General features: G+C 39.9%; 1 protein-coding gene across 9 annotated transcripts in view; it reads left to right on the top strand.

Annotated features, from left to right (window-relative positions):
• The window catches only part of CPLANE1 (ciliogenesis and planar polarity effector complex subunit 1), a 131,707-nt gene extending 117,515 nt beyond the window's left edge, over positions 1-14,192 (top strand). For all 9 annotated transcript variants that reach the window (XM_082382116.1, XM_082382123.1, XM_082382124.1 and 6 more), the window contains 2 exons: positions 13,033-13,205; positions 13,726-14,192. In XM_082382116.1, coding sequence (XP_082238242.1) covers positions 13,033-13,205; positions 13,726-13,899 — 347 coding nt within the window. In that variant the 3' untranslated portion in view covers positions 13,900-14,192. The remainder of the gene's footprint in view (positions 1-13,032; positions 13,206-13,725) is intronic.
• The last annotated feature ends 3,980 nt before the right edge of the window (positions 14,193-18,172 follow it).

Genomic DNA, 18,172 nt, shown 5'->3' with positions numbered 1-18,172 from the left:
CATTCCATTGTATATATGTACCACATCTTGTTTATCTATTCATCTGACAATGGGCATTTAGGTTGCTTCCATGACCTGGCTATTGTAAGTAGCGCTGCAGTGAACGTTGGGGTGCATGTGTCTTTTTGAATTATGGTTTTCTCTGGGTATATGCCCAGTAGTGGGATTGCTGGGTCATATAGTAATTCTATATTTAGTTTATTAAGGAACCTCCATACTCTTCTCCATAGTGGCTGCATCAATTTACATTCCCACCAACAGTGCAAGAGGGTTCCCTTTCTCCACACCCTCTCCAGCATTTGTTGTTTGTAGATTTTCTCATGATGCCCATTCTAACTGGTGTGAGGTGATACCTCACTGTAGTTTTGATTTGCATTTCTCTAATAATTAGTGATGTTGAGCAGCTTTTCATGTGCTTCTTGGCCATCTATATGTCTTCTTTGGAGGAATGTCTATTTAGGTCTTCTGCCCATTTTTGATTGGGTTGTTTGTTTTTTTAGTGTTGATCTCCATGAGCTGTTTATGTATTTTGGAGATTAATTCTTTGTCCACTGATTTGTTTGCAAATGTTTTCTCCCATTTTGAGGGTTATCTTTTCGTCTTGTTTGTAGTTTCCTTTGCTATACAAAAGCTTTTAAATTTCATTAGGTCCCATTTGTTTACTTTTGTTTTTATTTCCATTACTCTAGGATGTGGGTCAAAAAAGATCTTGCTGTGATTTATGTCAAAGAGTGTTCTTCCTGTGTTTTCCTCTGAGACCTTTATAGTGTCCGGTCTTACATTTAGGTCTTTAATCCATTTTGAGTTTATTTTTGTGTATGGTGTTAGAGAGTGTTCTAATTTCATTCTTTTACATGTAGCTGTCCAGTTTTCCCAGCACCACTTATTGAAGAGACTGTCTTTTCTCCATTGTATATCCTTGCCTCCTTTGTCATAGATTAGTTGACCATAGGTGCGTGGGTTTATCTCTGGGCTTTCTATCCTGTTCCATTGATCTATATTTCTGTTTTTGTGCCAGTACCATACTGTCTTGATTACTGTAGTTTTGCAGTAGAGTCTGAAGTCAAGGAGTCTCATTCTTCCAGCTCCGTTTTCTTCCCTCAAGACTGCTTTGGCTATTCGGGGTCTTTTGTGTCTCCATACAAATTTTAAGATTTTTTGTTCTAGTTCTGTAAAAAAATGCCATTGGTAATTTGATAGGGATTGCGTTGAATCTGTAGATTGCTTTAGGTAGTATAGTCATTTTCACAACATTGATTCTTCCAATCCAAGAACATGGTATATCTCTCCATCTGTTTGTGTCATCTTTGATTTCTTTCATCAGTGCCTTATAGTTTTCTGAGTACAGGTCTTTGACCTCCTTAGGTAGGTTTATTCCTAGGTATTTTATTCTTTTTGTTGCAGTGGTGAATGGGATTGTTTCCTTGATTTCTCTTTCTGATCTTTCATTTTTAGTGTATAGGAATGCCAGAGATTTCTGTGCATTAATTTTGTATCCTGCAACTTTACCAAATTCATTGATTAGCTCTAGTAGTTTTCTGGTGGCATCTTTAGGATTATCTGTGTATAGTATCATGTCATCTGCAAACAGTGACAGTTTTACTTCTTCTTTTCCAATTTGTATTCCCTTTATTTCTTTTTCTTCTGTGATTGCCATGGCTAGGACTTCCAAAACTGTTGAATAAGAGTGGCGAGAGTGGACATCCTTGTCTTCTTCCTGATCTTAGAGGAAATGCTTTCAGTTTTTCACCATTGAGAATGATGTTTGCTGTGGGTTTGTCATATATGGCCTTTATTATGTTGAGGTAGGTTCCCTCTACGCCCACTTTCTGGAGAGTTTTTATCATAAAAGGGTGTTGCATTTTGTCAAAAGTTTTTCTGCATCTATGGAGATGATCATATGCTTTTTATTCTTTAATTTGTTAATATGGTGTATCACATTGATTGATTTGAAGAATCCTTGCATCCCTGGGATAAATCCCACCTGATTATGGTGTATGATCCTTTTAATGTGTTGTTGGATTCTGTTTGCTAGTACTTTGTTGAGGATTTGTGCATCTCCATTCTGCAATGATATTGGTCAGTAATTTTCTTTTTTTGTGATATGTTTGCCTGGTTTTGGTATCAGGGTGATGGTAGCCTCATAGAACGAGTTTGGGAATGTTCCTTCCTCTGCAATTTTTTGGAAGAGTTTGAGAAAGATGGGTGTTAGCTCTTGTCTAAATGTTTGATAGAATTCACCTGTGAAGCCATCTGGTCCTGGACTATTTTTGTTGGAAGATTTTTAATCACAGTTTCAATTTCATTACTTGTGATTGGTCTGTTCATATTTTCTATTTCTTCCTGGTTCAGTCTTGTAAGATTATACCTTTATAAGAATTTGTCCATTTCTTCTAGGTTGTCCATTTTATTGGCATAGAGTTGCTTGTAGTAGTTTTTTATGATGCTTTGTATTTCTGTGGTGTCCATTGTAACTTCTCCTTTTTCATTTCTTATTTTATTGATTTGAGTCCTTTCCCTCTTTTCCTTGGTGACTCTGGCTAAAGGTTTATCAATTTTGTTTACCTTCTCAAAGAACCAACTTTTAGTTTGATTGATCTTTGCTATTGTTTTCTTTGTTTCTATTTCATTTATTTCTGCTCTTGATCTTTATGATTTCTTTCCTTCCACTAACTTTGGGTTTTGTTTGTTCTTCCTTTTCTAGTTCCTTTAGGTGTAAGGTTAGATTGTTTACTTGAGATTTTCTTGTTTCTTGAGGTAGGATTGTATTGCTATAAACTTCCTTCTTAGAACTTTGCCTTTGCTGCATCCCATATGTTTTGGATCGTCATGTTTTCGTTGTCATTTGTCTCTAGGTATTTTTTAATTTCCTCTTTGATTTCTTCACTGATCTCTTGGTTATTTAGTAACGTATTGTTTAGCCTCCATTTGTTGGTGTTTTTTACGTTTTTCCCCTGTAATTTATTTCTAATCTCATAGCGTTGTAGTCAGAAAAGATGCTTGATATGATTTGTTTTCTTAAATTTACCACAGCTTGATTTGTGACCCAAGATGTGGTCGATCCTGTAGAATGTTCCATGTGCACTTGAGAAAAAAGTGTAGGGACTTACGTGGTGGCACAGTGGTTAAGAATCCGCCTGCCAATGCAGTGGACACGGTTCGATCCCTGGTCCAGGAAGATCCCACGTGCCACAGAGCAACTAAGCCCGTGCGCCACAACTACTGAGCCTGTGCTCTAGAGCCCGCAAGCCTCAACTGCTGAAGCCCATGTTTCACACCTACTGAAGCCCATGTGCCTAGAGGCCGTGCTCTGCAACAAAGAGAAGCCACTGCAGTGAGAAGCCTGTGCACCTCAACGAGGAGTAGCCCCCGCTCTCTGCAACTAGACAAAGCCTGCGCTCAGCAATGAAGACCCAACACAGCCAAAAGTAAAAAATAAATAAATAAATAAATTTATAAAAAATAAAAAAACGAAAGTGTAATCTGCTGTTTTCGGATGGAATGTCCTATAAGTATCAATTAAATCTGTCTGGTCTATTGTGGCATTTAAAGCTTGTGTTTCCTTATTTATTTCCTTTCTGGATGATCTGTCCATTGGTGTCAGTGAGGTGTTAAAGTCCCCCACTATTACTGTTACTGTCAATTTCCTCATTTATAGCTGTTAGCATTTGCCTTATGTATTGAGGTGCTCCTATGTTGGGTGCACATATATTTATAATTGTATATCTTCTTCCTGGATTGATCCCTTGACCATTACGTAGTGTCCTTCCTTGTCTCTTGTACCATTCTTTATTTTAAAGTCTATTTTATCTGATATGAGTATTGCTACTCCAGCTTTCTTTTGATTTCCATTTGCATGGAATATCTTTTTCCATCCCCTCACTTTCAGTCTGTATGTGTCCCTAGGTCTGAAGTGGGTCTCTTGTAGACAGCATATATATGGGTCTTGTTTTTGTATCCATTCAGTGAGCCTGTGTCTTCTGGTTGGAGCATTTAATCCATTCACCTTTAAGGTAATTATCGATATGTTTGTTCCTAATACCATTTTCTTAATTGTTTTGGGTTTGTTTTTGTAGGTCCTTTTCTTGACTTGTGTTTACCACTTAAGAGAAGTTCCTTTAGCATTTGTTGTAGAACTGGTTTGGTGGTGCTGAATTCTCTTAGCTTTTGCTTGTCTGTAAAGCTTTTGATTTCTCCCTCAAATCTGAATGAGATCCTTGACGGGTAGAGTAATCTTGGTTGTAGGTTCTTCCCTTTCATCACTTTAAATATATCGTGCCACTCCCTTCTGGCTTGTAGAGTTTCTGCTGAGAAATCAGCTGTTAACCTTATGGGAGTACCCTTGTATGTTATTTGTCATTTTTCCCTTTTTGCTTTTAATAATTTTTCTTTGTCTCTAATTATTGTCAGTTTGATTACTGTGTGTCTTGACATGTTTCTCCTTGGGTTTATCCTGCCTGGGACTCTCTGCACTTCCTGGACTTGAGTGGCTATTTCCTTTCCCATGTTAGGGAACTTTTTGACTATAATCACTTCAAATATTTTCTCTGGTCCTTTCTCTCTCTCTTCTCCTTCTGGGACCCCTATAATGCGAATGTTGGTGAGTTTAATGTTGTCCCAGAGGTCTCTTAGGCTGTCTTTATCTCTTTTCATTCTTTTTTCTGTTCCACCACATTGAATTCCACCATTCTGTCTTCCAGGTCACTTATCCATTCTTCTGCGTCAGTTATTCTGCTATTGATTCCTTCTAGTATATTTTCATTTCAGTTATTGTATTGTTCATCTCTGTTTGTTTGTTCTTTAGTTCTTCTAGGTGTTTGTTCTTTAATTCTTCTAGGTCTTTGTTAAACATTTCTTGCATCTTCTCGACCTTTGCCTCCATTCTTTTTCCGAGGTCCTGGATAATCTTCACTATCATTATTCTGAATTCTTTTTCTGGAAGGTGGCCTATCTCCACTTCATTTAGTTCTTTTTCTGGTGTTTTATCTTGTTCCTTCATCTGGTACATAGTCCTCTGCCTTTTCATTTTGTCTAACTTTCTGTGAATGTGGTTTTCATTCCACAGGCTGTGGGGTTGTAGTTCTTTTTGCTTCTGCTGTCTGCCCTCTGGTGGATGAGGCTATCTAAGAGGCTTGTGCAAATTTCCTGATGGGAGGGACTGGTGGTGGGTAGAGCTGGGTGTTGATCTGTTGGGCAGAGATCAGTAAAACTTTAATACGCTTGTCTGCTGATGGGTGGGGCTGAGTTCCCTCCCTGTTGCTTGGCCTGAGGTGACCCAGCACTGGAGCCTACAGGCTCTTTAATGGGGCTAATGGTGGACTCCAGGAGGGCTCATGCCAAGGAGTACTTTCCAGAACTTCTGCTGCCAGTGTCCTTGTCCCCACGGTGATCCACAGCTGTCCCCCGCCTCTGCAGGAGACCCTCCAACACTAGCAGGTAGGTCTGATTCAGTCTCCTAGGGGGTCACTGCTCCTCCCCCCTGGGTCCTGGTGCGCACATTACTTTGTGCCCTCCAGGAGTGGAGTCTCTGTTTCCCCCAGTTCTTTTGAAGTCCTGGAATCAAATCCCGCTAGACTTCAAAGTCGATTCTCTGGGAATTCCTCCTCCTGTTGCCAGACCCCCAGGTTGGGAAGACTGACGTGGGGCTCAGAACCTTCACTCCAGTGGGTGGACTTCTGTGGTATAATTGTTCTCCAGTTTGTGAGTTGCCCACCCAGTGGTTATGGGATTTGATTTTATTGTGATTGCACCTCTCCTACCATCTCATTGCACCTTCTCCTTTGTCTTTGGATCTGGGGTATCTATCTTTTTTGGTGAATTCCAGTGTCTTCCTGTCGATGATCGTTCAGCAGTTAGTTGTGATTCCGGTGCTCTCGCAAGAGGGAATGAGCACACGTCCTTCTACTCCGCCATCTCGAACCAATCTTGGTTACCATTACTTTTAAAATCAAAAGAGGTGGCCAGAGGAGATGGAGTCAAGATGGCAGAGAAGAACGTTAGCTCACCTCTTCTTAGGAAAGCATCAAAATAACAACTGCTGAACGACCATAGACAAAAAAAAAACCCCACTGGAACCTACCATAAAGGATATCCTACATCCAAAGAAGCCACAGTGAGACAGTAGGAGGGGCACAACTGCGATAAAATCAAATCCCACAAAATTTGGGTGACCCACAAAATGGAAAATAATTATACCTACCACAGAAGCTCTCCCACAACAGTGAAAGTTCTGAGCCCCACGTTAGGCTCCCCGGCCTGGGGGTCTGGCAACCGGAATAGGAGCCCCCAGAGAATCTGGCTTTGAAGGCTAGTGGGGTTTGATCGCAGGAATTCCACAGGACTGGGAGAAACAGAAACTCCTCTATTGGAGGGTACACACAAGGTCTTGTGCATACCAGGACCCAGGGAAAAAAGCAGTGACCTCAAAAGAGCCTGGGCCAGACCTACCTGCTCGTATTGGACTGTCTCCTGCAGAGGTGGTGGTGGGGCAGCTGTGGCTCAGTGCAGTGACAAGACACAGTGGTGGTTCTGGGGAGTACTCTTTGGTGTGAGCACTCCTGGAGGCTGCCATTTTGTCACCAAGACCTTGCCCCACCCAACAACCTGTAGGCTCCAGTGCTGGGACGCCTCAGGCCAAACAATCAACAGGGATGGACACAGCCCCACCCCACCCATTAGCAGACAGGCTGCTTAAAGTCTTCCTGAGCACATGGCTACCCACTAAACACACCCCTTGACACGGCCGTGCCCACCAGAGGGACAAGACCCAGCTCCACCCACCAGTGGTCAGGAACCAGTCCCCCCCACCAGGAAGCCTGCACAAGGCTCTTTGCATCACCCACCAGGGGGCAGACAGCAGAAGCAAGAACTACAACCCTGCAGCCTGCAGAACGGAAACCACATCGCTGAAAGTTAGACAAAATGAGACAGCAGAGGAATATGTCCCAGATGAAGGAACAAAATAAAACCCCAGAAGAACAACTAAGTGAAGTGGAGACAGGCAAGCTACATGAGAAAGAATTCAGAGTAATGATAGAAAAGATTATCCAAGCTCTTGGAAAAAGAATGGAGGCACAGATCGAGAAGTTACAAGAAATGTTTAACAAAGACCTAGAATAACTAAAGAACAAACAGACAGAGGTGAACAGTACAATAACTGAAATGAAAAATACACTGGAAGGAATCAGTAGCAGAATAACTGAGACAGAAGAATGGACAAGTGAGCCGGAAGACAGAATGGTGGAAATCACTGCTGCAGAACAGAATAAAGAAAAAGGAATGTAAAGAAATGATGAGAGCCTAAGAGACCTTTGGGACAACATTAAATGCACCAACATTCACATTATACAGGTCCCAGAAGGAGGAGAGGGAGAGAAGGGACCTGAGAAAATATTTGAAGAGATAATAGCTGAAAACTTCCCTAACATGGGAAAGGAAACAGTCATACAAGTCCAAGGAAGCCCAGAGAGTCCCAGGCAGGATAAACCCAAGGAGGAACATGCTAAGACACATAGTAATCAAATTGACAAAGAAAAAATATTAAATCAACAAGGGAAAAGCAACAAATAACATACAAGGGAATTCCCAAAAGGTTGTCAGCTGATTCCTCAGCAGAAAGTATGCAGGCCAGAAGGGGGTTGCACGATATATTTAAAGTGATGAAAGGGAAGAGCCTTCAACCAAGAACACTCTACCCAGCAAGGCTCTCACTCAGATTCGATGGAGAAATCAAAAGCTTTACAGACAAGCAAAAGCTAAGAGAATTCAGTGCTACCAGACAAGCTTTGCAACGAATGCCAAAGGAACTTCTCTAGGTGGAAAAGAAAAGGCCACAAATAGAAACAAGAAAAGTATGAATAGAAATGCTCACCAGTAAAGGCAAACATACAGTAAAGGTAGGAAGTCAACCACACACAAGTATGATATCAAAACCAGCAATCGTGAGGAGAGTACAAATGGAGGATATTGGAAATGAATTTGAAATTAAATGACCATCAAGTTAAAACTATCCTGTTTATGTAGACTGCTGTATCAAAACCTCTTGGTAACCGCAAACCAAAAATCTACAATAGATAGATGATAGATAGACAAAAAAGAAAAAAGGAATCCAAACACAACGTGAAAAGTAGGTTCAAAAGAGAAGAGAACAAAAGAGTAAGCGAAGAAAAAAGACCTACAAAAACAAATCCAAACCAATTAACAAAATGGCAACAAGAACATACATATCAATAATTACCTTAAACATAAGATTAAATGCTCCAACCAAAAGATACAGACTGGCTGAATAGATACAAAAACAAGACCTATACATGTGCTATTTACAAGAGATACACTTCAGATCTAGGGACACATACAGACTGAAAGTGAGTGGATGGAAAAGGGTATTACAGGCAAATGGAAATCAAAAGAAAGCTGGAGTAGCAATACTCATATAAGACAAAATTGACTTTAAAATAAAGACTGTTTCAAGAGACAAAGAAGGACACTACATAATGATCAAGGGATCAATCCAGGAAGAAGATATAAAACGATCTTATAAATATATGCACCCAGCATAGAAGCACCTCAGTATATAAGGCAAATGCTAACAGCCATAAAAAGAGAAATCAACAGTAACACAGTAATAGTGTGGGACTTTTAACACCCCACTTTCATCAATGGACAGATCATCCAGACCTAAAATTAATAGGGAAACAGAGGCCTTAAATGACACATTAGACCAGATGGACATAATTGATGATATTTATAGAGCATTCCATCGAGAAGCAGCAGAATACACATTCTTCTCAAGTGCACAGGAAACATTCTCTAGGATTGGTCACATGCTGGGCCACAAAGCGAGCCTCGGTAAATTTAAGAAAACTGAAATCATGTCAACCATCTTTTCTGACCCCAACCCTATGAGATTAGAATCAACTACAAGGAAAAAACTGTAAAAAACACAAACATGTGGAAGCTAAACAATATAATAGTAAACAACATGGATCACTGAAGAAATCAAAGAGGAAATCAAAAAATACCTGGAGACAAATGACAGTGAAAGCACAATGATCCAAAACCTATGGGACACAGTTCTGAGAGGGAAGTTTATAGCAATACAATCTTACCTCAGGAACAAGAAAAATGTCAAGTAAACAACCTAACCTTACACCTAAAGCAGCTAGAGAAAGAAGAACAAACAAAACCCAAAGTTAGTAGAATGAAAGAAATCATAAAAATTAGAGCAGAAATAAATAGAAACAAAGAAAACAATAGCAAAGATCAATGAAACCAAAAGCTTGTTCTTTGAGAAGATAAACAAAATTGATAAACCTTTAGCCAGACTCACCAAGAAAAAAAGAGAGGGCTCAAATCAATAAAATTAGAAATGAGAAAGAAGTTACAGCAGACACCACAGAAATACAGAGGGACTACTACAAGCAATTCTATGCCAATAAAATGCACAACCTGGAAAAAATGGACAAATTCTTAGAAAGGTACAATCTCCCAAAACTGAACCAGGAAGAAATGGAAATATGAACACCGAAATACAAGCACCGAAATTGAAACAGCGAATACAAGCACCGAAATTGAAACAGCAATTAAAAAACTTCCAACACACAAAAGTCCAGGACCAAATGGCTTCACAGGTGAATTCTGTCAAACAATCAGAGAAGAGTTAACACCTGTCCTTCTGAAACTATTCCAAAAAATTGCAGATGAAGGAATACTCCCAAACTGATTCTATGAGGCCAGTGTCACCCAGATACCAAAACTAGACAAAAAGATACCACTCACACACAGAATGAAAATTACAGGCCAATATCACTGATGAATATAGACGCAAAAATCCTCAACAGAATACTAGCAAACGAAATCCAGGGACTTCCCTGGTGATCCAGTGGTTAAGAATCCGCCTTCCAGTGCAGGGGACGCAGGTTCAATCCCTGGTCAGGGAACTAAGATCTCACATGCCACAGGGCAAGTAAGCCCACTCATTGCGACTACTGAGCCCCTATGCTCTAGAGCCCACATGCCACCAGAGAGCCCTGTGCCACCACTACCGAGTCCTTGCACTCTAGAGCCCGCGCACCACAACTAGAGAGCCCGCGCCTTGCAACTTCTGAGCCTGCATGTTCCAGGCCCATATGCCGCAACTAGTGAGCCCGTGCACCACAGCTACTGAGCCAACACGCTCTGGAGTCCATGCACCACAACTAGAGAGAAGCCTGCACACCACAACGAGGAGCCCGCACACCACAAAGAAAGATCCCGCATGCTGCAGTGAAGATTCCGCCTGCCGCAACTAAGACCCAATGTAGCCAAATAAAACAAAAAACAAACGAAAAACCTCAAATCCAACAGTACATTAAAAGGATCATACACCATGGTCAAGTGGGATTTATTCGAAAGATGCAAGGATTTTTCAGTATCTGCAAATCAGTGTGCTACACCATATCAACAAATTGAAGAGTAAAAACTATATGATCATCTCAATAGATGCAGAAAAAGCTTTTGACAAAATTCAACACCCATTTATGATAAAAACTCTCCAGAAAGTGGGCATTGAGGGAACATACCTCAACATAATAAATTTAGGCCATATACGACAAACCCACAGCTAACATCACACAAAATGGTGAAAAGCTGAAAGCGTTCCCTCTAAGATCAGGAACAAGACAAGGATGTCCACTCTCACCACTTTTATTCAACATAGTTTTGGAAGTTCTAGCAATGAGAGAAGAAAAAGAAAAGGAATGCAAATTGGGAAAGAAGAAATAAAACTGTCACTGTTCACAGATGACATGATACTATACATACCAAATCCTAAAGATGCTACCAGGAAACTACTAGAGCCCATCAATGAATTTGGTAAAGCTGCAGGATACAAAATTAATGCACAGAAATCTCTGGCATTCCTATACACTAGCAATGAAAAATCAGAAACAGAAATCAAGGAAACAATCCTATTTACCATAGCATCTACAAGAATAAAATACCTAGGAATAAACCTACCTGTGGAGGCAAAAAGATCTGTACTATGAAAACTATAAGATGCTGATGAAAGGAAAGCAAAGATGATGCAAATAGATGGAAAGATACACCATGTTCTTGGATTGGAAGAATCAATATTGTCAAAATGACTGTACTACCCAAGACAATCTACAGATTCAATGCCATCCCTATCAAATTACCAATGGCATTTTTCACAGAACTAGAACAGAAAATTTTACAATTTGTATGGAAACACAAAAATGACCCCAAATAGCCAAAGCAATCTTGAGAAAGCGAAACAGAGTTGGAGGAATCAGGCTCCCCGACTCCAGACTAAACTACAAAGCTACACTAATCAAAACAGTATGGTACTGGCACAAAAACAGAAATATAGATCAATGGAACAGTATAGAAAATCCAGAGATAAACCCACACACCTATGGTCAATTAATCTGTGACAAAGGAGGCAAGACTATACAGTGGAGAAAAGACAATCTGTTCAATAAATGATGCTGGGAAAACTGGACAGCTACATGTAAAAAAATGAAATTAGAACACTCCCTAACACCATACACAAAAATAAACTTAAAATGGATTAAAGACCTAAATTAAGACCAGACACTATAAAACTCTTAGAGGAAAACATAGGCAGAACACCCTTTGACATAAATCACAGCAATATCTTTTTTGATCCGTCTCCTAGAGTAATGGAAATAAAAGCAAAAATAAACCAATGGGACCTCATTAAACTCAAAAACTTGCACAGCAAAAGAAACCATAAACAAAACCAAAAGACAACCCACAGAATGGGAGAAAATTTTTGCAAACAATGTGACCAACAAGGGATTAATCTCCAAAATTTACAAACAGCTTATGCAGCTCATCAATATCAAAAAAAAAAAACAAACCCAATCAAAAAGTGGGCAGAAGACCTAAATAGACATTCCTCCAAAGAAGATATACAGATGGCCAAGAGGCACATGGAAAGATGCTCAACATTGCTAATTACTAGAAAATTGCAAATCAAAACTACAATGAGATATCACCTCACACCAGTGAAAATGGCCATTGTCAAAAAGTCTGCAAACAATAAATGCTGGAGAGGGTGTGGAGAAAAGGAATGTTGGTGGGAATGTAAATTCGTATAGCCACTATGGAGAACGGTATGGAGGTTACTAAAAAATCTAAAAATAGAGCTACGATATGATCCAGCATTCCCACTCCTGGGCATATATCTGGAGAAAACCATGGTTCGAAAGGATACGTGTACCACAGTGTTCATTGCAGTGCTGTTTACAATAGCCAAGACATGGAAGCAACCTAAATGTCCATCAACAGAAGAACAGATAAAGAAGAGTGGTACATATATACAATGGAATATTACTCAGCCGTTAAAAAGAATAAAATAATGTCATTTGCAGCAACATGGATGGACCTGGAGATTATCATACTGAGCAAAGTACATCAGACAGAGAAAGACAAATATCATATGATAGTGCTTATGTGTGGAATCTAAAAAAAATGATACAAATGAACTTACTTACAAAACAAACAGACTCACGGACTTAGAGAGCATGAGTCTTACCAGGGGAGAAGGGTGGGGGGAGGGATAGATTGGAAGTTTGGGATTGACGTATACACGCTTGCTATATTTAAAACAGATAACCAACAAGGACCTACTATAGCACAGGGAACTCTGCTGAATATTCTGTAATAACCTAAATGGGAAAAGAACTTGAAAAAGAATAGATACATGTATATGTATAACTAAATCACTTTGCTGTACACCTGAAACTAACACAACATTTTTAATCAGCTGTACTCCAATATAAAATAAAAAGTAAAACAAAACAAAAGAGGTGGCCAGAATTCAATTTCCTTCTGTCACACAGACAGAACAGGAATTGCTAGAACCCTAAAGCCAACCATATCCAGACCTTGTGATTTAAATATTAGGTAAGGTGTGACTGCCTTGGGTTTGATGATAAAAGTCACTGTAAGTAACAAACTTATAAATGAATCGGTCCTAATGTATGCATTGTTCTTTTCCCTTGAAAGGGTCTAATGCTCCCTGTCTGCGGTGTACAAAAAATCACACAAGTGCTGGTCTTGCACCTCAAACCAAGGAGGTATGTTTAGAGTATGAGAGAGAGGAGACTGTGGTGAGCCCCTGGATGGTACCTTCAGACATCCGTGCGATTCTCTATGAGAGTCACAGTTCCCTTCTACAGGTACACGTTGTTCCAGGTTCCAGTTTGCCTAGTGATTCCTTGTGTTCTTTAGGGTTTTTTGTTATTTATTTATTTATTTAGTGGGATGTAGACATACTGAAAGATTATTAGGTCAGTTTGAAGTAGCGATTCAAAGCATCTACACTTTTGGCTTAGTACTCCAGCATTTATCATTCAGAATTTTCCTTGACTGTATTTTCTTTTTAACCTAAAAAAAAAAAAGACTCAAAAAACAAGACACAACAACAAAAATGTAAGAACAGATCATTGTACTATAGATATAAAAATCTATTCTGTCCACTCTTCAGACCTGGTGCCAGCATCTTGTTGTGTCAGGTGGTGTTCATTCAGCCCACTGCCAATCCAGATGTGCTGGGCAACCACAGCCCTGGTTCCCTTCATATTTCCTTCAGGGTTTGGTGGATGAGCAGCTCTAGAATCTTTGGAAAATTTAGTTCATGTTCCATTTATTTTTTTCTCAGGCTAGGACCACAACTTACTGTCTTTCTCAATTTGATAGGACTCATCACCAACTGAAGAAAAGCCAGAGCCTCCTTTTGGGGTGTGTGGCACGGACGGCTTGTCTGAGAGCACGGGCAGCATCCTCAGCAAGCTTGACTGGGATGCCATTGAAGACATGGTGGCCAGCGTGGAGGACAAGAGCCCGTCTGTCCACTGGGCCCTGGACCTGTAAGACCTGAACGTCACTCTGCTTCCACGCAAAGGCCAGCAACTCAGCGTTGTAGTTCTGAAAGATTTGTGGGTTTAAGGGAGAGAAGCAATGAAGGAAGCAATGTGAATTTACCACCTGCAGGCATATTATTACCTGGATTAGACATTTTAAGAGGAAAAATAAACATTTCTCAGTAAGTTTGCCTTCAAGGGAAAGGGGTTAACTATAGATGTCTTATATGTTTTTGCATTTGACTTATTATCTTTAGGTATAATTTTTTAAATGATGAAATAAACAGTACCTTTCAAGCCAAGCTTGTATAATATTTAAGCTTCTTTCAATAAAAATCTTCTGTCTTGCCTCATCCTTTACCCCCTGAGTTTTGAGAAACAACCTTAGCTGGGTAAACCTGATAGGAAAAAAAAAATTCTTTCATTGAGGTGAAGAAAATCGCACTCTCACCAGAGACGCTCAATAATGAACTCCATTTTAAAAGATGATATCCTAAAATTGTGTAGGGCTTGGCTGAGGAGTGAAAAGGAACCAGCCACCTTCCACTAATCCTGAGCTTCTAAATAAAACATGTTCCACGTGGGCCAGGTCTTCTGTCCTCTGCCCTGTATCGTGAAAAGCCTTGGGGGAAGAAAAAGAGTTGGATGCTTTGGGTGCCTTGCAGAGTCTGGGCACTGCTACTACCCTGCACTTTGATCTCTGCCTTGTCAGCTCAGTGGGACCACTGTGGTCTGCTTGGACATAGCTCGTTATGCTGGAGTCGGGATGATACCCTTAAAGCAGAGAGCCAAGCATTTATGAGACTTACCTCGTGAGCTTCCCTTCCCTCGGGGATCACCGTCTTGCACTGCATGCTGCTGTCCAGTGTCTAAAAGCAGTTGCCTCACGTGTTTTGTCCAATTTTATGGTTAAGGCATGCAGGCTAATCATGTGCCAGTTACTCTGTCATAGCTGCAAGTGGAAGTCTTTTCTTGGTCTCAGTCAATTTTACACCCGTACAGCAAACCTGAAAATAAGGACTGAAGGAGGGTAGAGCATGTCAGCAGAAGACTGATGGTCCTAGGCAGTCTCCAGCCTCTAGCCTGAATATGTTCTCTTAGTCTTCAAAAAACTGCAGTATGACAGTTTTGTAGTGTGCCTGACACAGGAAACAGCCTTACAAGGAAGGGTCTAGACTGCACACCTTCCAAACAAACAAGGGTTAAAAGAAGCAGTTTCCATATCTAGATTTCAAGCACTTACCATGCTTGGGAATACCTCCAGTTATCAAAAGGATTCCCCAATTTCTCAAGACAATATTATTTTGCTCACATTTTTATTAGAAAATATGTTATACAGCATTTAGTATCATGTATATCTAAACTAAAGCCACATCTGAGTGTCCTGTTCTTTATTCTGGCTGAGTTTGGAATCTGTTAGCAAAGGAAGCTCACACACAAAGCTTCTGCCAAGAAATTATATCCATGGACCTGGCTTAAAAACACCAACTTCAGCCTTTCTTTCTTTCCTACTTCAGCTCCTACTGTTTCTAGCCTATAGTATATGCTCAAGTGTTTGATGAATTCACGAAAAGCCATTATAGCTTATACCCTTTTCTATTTCTCAACAATTCAAATAATTATGTACCATGCTTTGTGTCCTGCTAGCTTTTCTATAAGAAATCAAACCTTGGACCTTACTGAGGAAATCTGAGAGAGAGGAATTCTGCAGAAGTCACATTGGTAGCCCTCCAGAACTCCAGTTTCCTTTAAGCATTGCTTATACCCTGACCCTTCATGTGTGTTCAGCATTTGGACTGTGACTCTGTGTCATTAAGGTGACCCTAGTGGAAACTAATGCTTTCATTTTTTCATACAAATACTGAATCTGGGGAACATCTGAGAGGAAAGAATCCTTGTTAGTTAAGGTTGGTGTGTAGGTTAGGAATGAATTTATATATATGGGGCCTAGGGCCAACTTCCATGGCAGGAGTAGCCTAGTTGAAGGGAAAAATTTTATGTAGGATTTTTTTTAAAAAACTGATACTAATTTAAAAAGAAGTATTTAAAATATATTCAGTCAGTAAAGGTAAAAACAAGCTAATTAAAATAACCAGCGTTAAGAATTTTAAAATGGTAAAATATTTTACCGTTCGATAAATTATTTTGATTCCTTCTAAGACCTAAGTGAGAGGATAATAAAAGAATTTTTTAATGTATAAATCAACACAAACGAAGAGAATTGGAGAGGAGATATCACCAGAGGAGAGAAGTCACAGGAGGTGTAAGAGGGTGAGGAAGCCATAATAGAATTTGTGCAGAAGAGGATAGTGATGAACAGTGAATTTAAGATACAGAGCTGACAAGCACAAAAAGGGACTCAGTGAGACAATCATGGTGTAAGTCTTAGAACAGTTGCAACTCATCTCTGTATCCCTTGTGCAAAGAGCTCCCAGTAGCTATGCCTGAGGCAGGAGTCCAACTTCCCACCTGATTACCTTAGAGCAGAGATCAGCAAATCTGGCCTGCTTTCTGTTCTTGTAAATAAAGTTTTACTGAAAGACAACCTGCCCATCCATTCCCATGATATCTACGCTGCTTTTGCTCGTCAGTGGCAGAGTTGCATAGTTGCTACACAGACCATGTGACTTGCAAAGCCTAAAATACTTATTTTCTGACTCTTTAGAGAAAAAGTTTGCCAACCACTGCTCTAGAGTGGAGCTCTAGAAATCCACCTATAAACGTTCAGAGCTTCAATAAAGAGCTTCAATAAACTTTCTAGTACCTTGCTCAAAAACCTGAATGGACAGTTAGGCATCACTTGACACAAAGAGAAAGCCCTTTTCATGAAAGGGAGAGTCAAAATTAAATGAGCAAAATAACAGACAAAAAGATCATGCAAGAAATAGAACAAGTGGTTTTTTAAAGCTAACAAGTTGGAAGGCTCAGGCAATGACAGAGGAAGCCCTATTCTCACATTTCTGTTAATAAAGAAGACATATTTCTTATCGGTGAGTGGCAAGAGTTCAACATCAATTGATTCTCATTTTAAAAACGAGTATACATGCATTCACCAAGTATATGTGTGGTCTCTTTGTCCCTACTTCTGGCTTTTGACGAGTGAGGGGCAGCTACTCCAGGAAGCTAAGTAGATTAAATGTTTGCTTTGCAGAGCACTCCACCAGCAGATGGATGGGTGTCTAGATTTGGGGCAAATGGCAGCAAGCTGGACTGTGGTTGCCGGTCCAGGCTACAATATGTTCTCTACTCTGGCTCTACTGACAATAAAGCTGTTAGTTTTATCTCTATCTGACTTCAGTGTATAATTCTAATCAGAACTCCAAGGAGTGAGGAATGTGATTTATCAGCCTCCTTAAATCTGAACATGTGAAGCATTGGCTGTGGCTTGAGCTCAGGCCTCCAAATGGTGAGAATGCTACTTTTTAATCTGACAGATAGATATGAGATGTTGCATTCATAAAATAAAACAAGTTACTGTATGAAAGGAGCAATCAGAGAACAAGAAGAAACTCTTTGAAATTTAAAATATAGCTGAAATAAAAATTTTAATAGCAGTTAGAAGATAAAGTTGAAAAACTCTCAAAGATAGACTCAAAAGACCAAAAAAAAAAAAAGCAAAAAACATAACTGAGGAGATCAGTCCAGGAAGAATAATATCTGACTAACAGAAATTATAGAGAGGGGCTTCCCTGGTGGTGCAGTGGTTAAGAATCCGCCTGCCAATTCAGGGGACATGGGTTCGATCCCTGGTCCACGAAGATCCCAAATGCCACAGAGCAGCTAAGCCCATGCACCACAACTACTGAACCTACGCTCTACAGCCTGCGAGCCACAACTACTGAGTCCATGTGCCACAACTACTGAAGCCTGTCCACCTAGAGCCCATGCTCCACAACAAGAGAAGCCACCACAATGAGAAGCCCGTGCACCACAACGAAGAGTAGCTCCTGCCCGCCGCAACTAGAGAAAGCCTGCGCACAGCAATGAAGACCCAACACAGCCAATAAATAAATAAATAAATTAATTAATTTAAAAAAAGAAATTATAGAGAGAAGAAACCAAGGGGAAGAAATTATCAAAGAAAATTCTCCATAGCTAAGAACACAGATCAAAAGTCTATAACATGCCCTGTAGAATGAATTTCACAAAGAGATCCACTAAGAAACATCATAGTGAAATTTTACAATATGAGAAATAGAGAAAATATCCTAAGTTTCTACAGCAGGAAAGCACAAGTCATAAACAAAGGAATAATCATCAGTATGGTAGCAGCCCTCTTAACA

The sequence above is a fragment of the Balaenoptera borealis genome, assembly GCF_965194805.1.
Source record: "Balaenoptera borealis genome assembly, chromosome: 2".
In the NCBI taxonomy this organism is placed as follows: domain Eukaryota; kingdom Metazoa; phylum Chordata; class Mammalia; order Artiodactyla; family Balaenopteridae; genus Balaenoptera; species Balaenoptera borealis.
The sequence above is the reverse complement of the archived record's forward strand: the minus strand, read 5'-3'. Positions and strand labels throughout refer to the sequence as shown.